General features: G+C 53.3%; 1 protein-coding gene across 1 annotated transcript in view; it reads left to right on the top strand.

Annotated features, from left to right (window-relative positions):
* The window catches only part of ALKBH7 (alkB homolog 7), a gene marked incomplete at its 5' end in the record, with an annotated part of 8,327 nt that extends 5,412 nt beyond the window's left edge, over nucleotides 1-2,915 (top strand). The window contains 2 exons of the mRNA XM_015421055.1: nucleotides 907-959; nucleotides 2,531-2,915. Coding sequence (XP_015276541.1) covers nucleotides 907-959; nucleotides 2,531-2,660 — 183 coding nt within the window. The remainder of the gene's footprint in view (nucleotides 1-906; nucleotides 960-2,530) is intronic.
* Between the last annotated feature and the right edge of the window lie 371 nt (nucleotides 2,916-3,286).

Here is a 3,286-nt window from a genome sequence, read left to right as displayed (position 1 = left end):
TTCTCTCAGAGCTGTTCTCTCACAAGCAGTCCTCGAAAGAACTCTCTCAGCCCCACCCGCCACACAGGGTGTCTGTCATGGGAAGGGGATTGTAAGGAAGGAGAGGACCAGGTTGGTGTCGTGCTAAGAAGCACAGACTCTAATCTGGGAGAACCGGGTTTGATTCCCCACGCCTCCACGTGCAGCTGCTGGTGTGACCTGGGGTCAGTCACAAGCTCTCTCAGAACTGTTCTCTCAAGGGCAGTCCTCAAGAGAGCTCTCTCAGCCCCGCCGACCTCACGGGGTGTCTGTTGTGGGGAGAGGAGGGAAGGCGATTGTCAGGGGTCATTTCGTAGAAAAAGAGGTGCAGGAGCTCATTAGCATAGCTCATTAGCATAACTTATTTGCATATGCCACGCCCCCTGACATCACCGGAAGTGTGTCAGAAGGCAACACCCACCGCTCAGGCTCCACTGGACCGTTTTGGATTGCTAGCTATTGGGGGGGGGGTGCTCTGCAACTTACCTGGCTGCTTCTTGCTCTGACTGAGGGCTGCTGGGAGGAGGGGGTGGGGCTTGTTGCATGTGCCCGCCCCCTGGGCTCTTTACTGCCGGAGCTCTGCTCCTGTGCGCTCCTGCAGGAAATGACCCCTGGCGATTGTAAGGAAAGGGAGGGCCAGGTCTTCTCTTCCTCCTCCTCTCCATGCTTGGGATTCAGAGAGGCTTTTAAAACTTCATTCTCCTCCCATTCCCTCACAACAACCACCCTGTGAGGTAGCCTAGGCGGTGACAGGTCCAAGGTCATCCAGCAAGCTTCCATGCTAAATGGGATTTGAACCTGGGTCCCCCAGGGCCCTCTTCCACCCCCCTGGCTCTCCCCACAAGGCAAGCAGGTCTTGGCAACGCGGTGGCCGCCTCTTGTCCCCAGCATCTGTTCAGTAGACCGCCACTAAAGATGCACTTTGCAGTCCTAACTCACAGGTGGGCCTTAGCTACAGTGGGGCATTTCAGGGTTATGCCCCCTTAATTAAAAGCCATGCCCCCCCCACACAAAAGCCATGCTAGAAAGCATTTAAAAATATGTTTGTCGAAGGCATTTAAAAATATTTATTGCATTATTAATTAACTACGTGAGCAACCCAAAACACTGATAAATTAAAACCATCCAATCAGTTTCTCAAATGCACCAATTAACATACAGGCTTCGGCTCTGAGCCAGGTTGCATTTCCAGGTCAGGTCTCTGGCAGAATCATAGCAAATATGTGAACCCTGTAATGACTGAACTGTAAGGTAAAGGTTTCCCTTGCTTGAAAGCCAGTCGAATCCGAGTCTAGGGGGCGGTGCTCATCTCCGTTTCCAAGCCAAAGAGCCAGCGCTGTCCGAAGACTTCTCTGTGGTCATGTGACCGGCATGAGTAAACGCCGAGGCGCACAGAACGCTGTTCCCTTCCCGCCAAAGCGGTACCTATTTATCTACTTGCAATTTCTTGCTTTCGAACTGCTAGGTTGGCAGGAGCTGGGACCAGAGACGGGAGCTCACTCAGTCACGCGGCACTCGGGTGCCGAACTGCCGAACGACAGACCTTCCGGTCTGCAGTCCAGCGTCTTAACCTCTTAGCCACCGTGGTCCCTGACTGAAATTTAGATCTCGCCATATCCCAACAAAAAGGACCAGGCGGTAGATGATGTGAGAGACCCCTGCCCGAAACCCTGGAGAGCCGCTGCCAAACTGTTGGAGCCAGTTTGGTGTAGTGGTTAAGTGCGTGGACTCTAATCTGGGAGAACCGGGTTTGATTCCACATTCCTCCACATGCAGCTGCTGGATGACCTTGGGCAAGCCATAGTTCTGACAAGAGCTGTTCTCTCAAGGGCAGTTCTTGGGAGAGCTTTCTCAGCCCCACCTACCTCACAGGGTGTCTGTTGTGGGGAGGGGAAGGGAAAGGCGTTTGTAAGCCACTCTGAGACTCCAAGTGAAGGGCGGGGTATAAATCCAATCTCTTCTTCTTCAGTCTGAGGACCCAGTACTGACCTCGATGGATTGATAGTCTTATTCATGTCAGACTCTTGAACAAACTTGCTCCCAACAACACTCTCTTGGCAATGATTTGTTTATTGAGAGATGAGAATGTGTCAAGCTAAGACGTTCCGTGTCGGAACTGACCCTCTTGGCGCCAGTACTGGTATTATACAGAATTCAAACAGTCCCCCTGCTCATCAGTCCAATCACACAGATCCTCCCCCAACACCTGCAAGCTTAGTATCTAGCAGTGTCTACCATCCAAGGTCAAGCACGCGTACTTCCCAGAGAAGGGAGGCCCCCGCTTAATGCCGCTGCAAGCTCGCACGCTTTTTGCGGAGCAGCTTTCACATCCACACACTCACACGCTCTTAGCCTCCCTGCCCCCCAACCAGAATGACAGAAGGCAAATAGGCACACAGAACCCGAGACCAAAAGAACAGCAATAATCATGGCAAACAAGAACCGAGTTTGATATTTCAGTATCAGGCCAGCTTCATGTGGGTGTCTTGTGTGATTTCTTCTTGGGACGAAGGGGACCGGCTCGCTATGAATTCACCCACGAGATCCTGAGAGACGAGGAGTCCTTTTTCGACGGCCAGAAGATCCCCCGAGAACGAAGGATCGCCATCATCTGCCGGAACCTGCCTCTGCCGTCATCGTAGGATAGGGAACTGAAGAAACCGACGGTTCTCCCCAGCGGGAATGTCGGGTGCTTACCTGAACGGAGTGGACCTGAAATGGCTACCTGCGCTGTGCATCGGAGTGGAAGTCTGCCCTGCGGTTCATGGAAGGTGTTCAGGATCGAAGGAGGGGTTCTGGATCCGTCTCGCTCTTCATAAGTGACCTGCAGGGGCAGGGGCGTGGGGGAGGAACCCGGCCCAGAGTCGGGGGAAGTAGACCTGACTGCACTTGGCCGAATACTGTCAATCTCAGGAAATAAAACCTTTTTCTTCTTTTGCGGATGTGTCTTGCAATGGCCAGGGATAAAATGTGTGCGTGCCAAAGCATGGGGGAGCCTGTATTGCTGGAGACGGTTAGCTTGGCACAGGCCTTACACCAGGGGTCCCCAACAGGGTGCCCACGGGCTCTGTGGCACATGCTGACACCTTGTGAGACCCAGTTTGGTGTAGTGGTTGGAGCACGGATTCTAATCTGGGAGAAACAAGTTTGATCCCCCACTCCTTCACATGCAGCTGCTGGTGTGACCTTGGGTCAGTCACAAGGTCTCTCGGAGCTGTTCTCTCAAGGGCAGTCCTGGAAAGAGCTCTCTCAGCCCCGCCTACCTCAC

Source organism: Gekko japonicus, unplaced genomic scaffold (assembly GCF_001447785.1).
Source record: "Gekko japonicus isolate JY-2015 unplaced genomic scaffold, Gekko_japonicus_V1.1 scaffold5978, whole genome shotgun sequence".
Classification (NCBI taxonomy): Eukaryota; Metazoa; Chordata; class Lepidosauria; order Squamata; family Gekkonidae; genus Gekko; species Gekko japonicus.
Note: the sequence above shows the minus strand (reverse complement) of the source record. Positions and strands in the feature narration are given on the sequence as shown.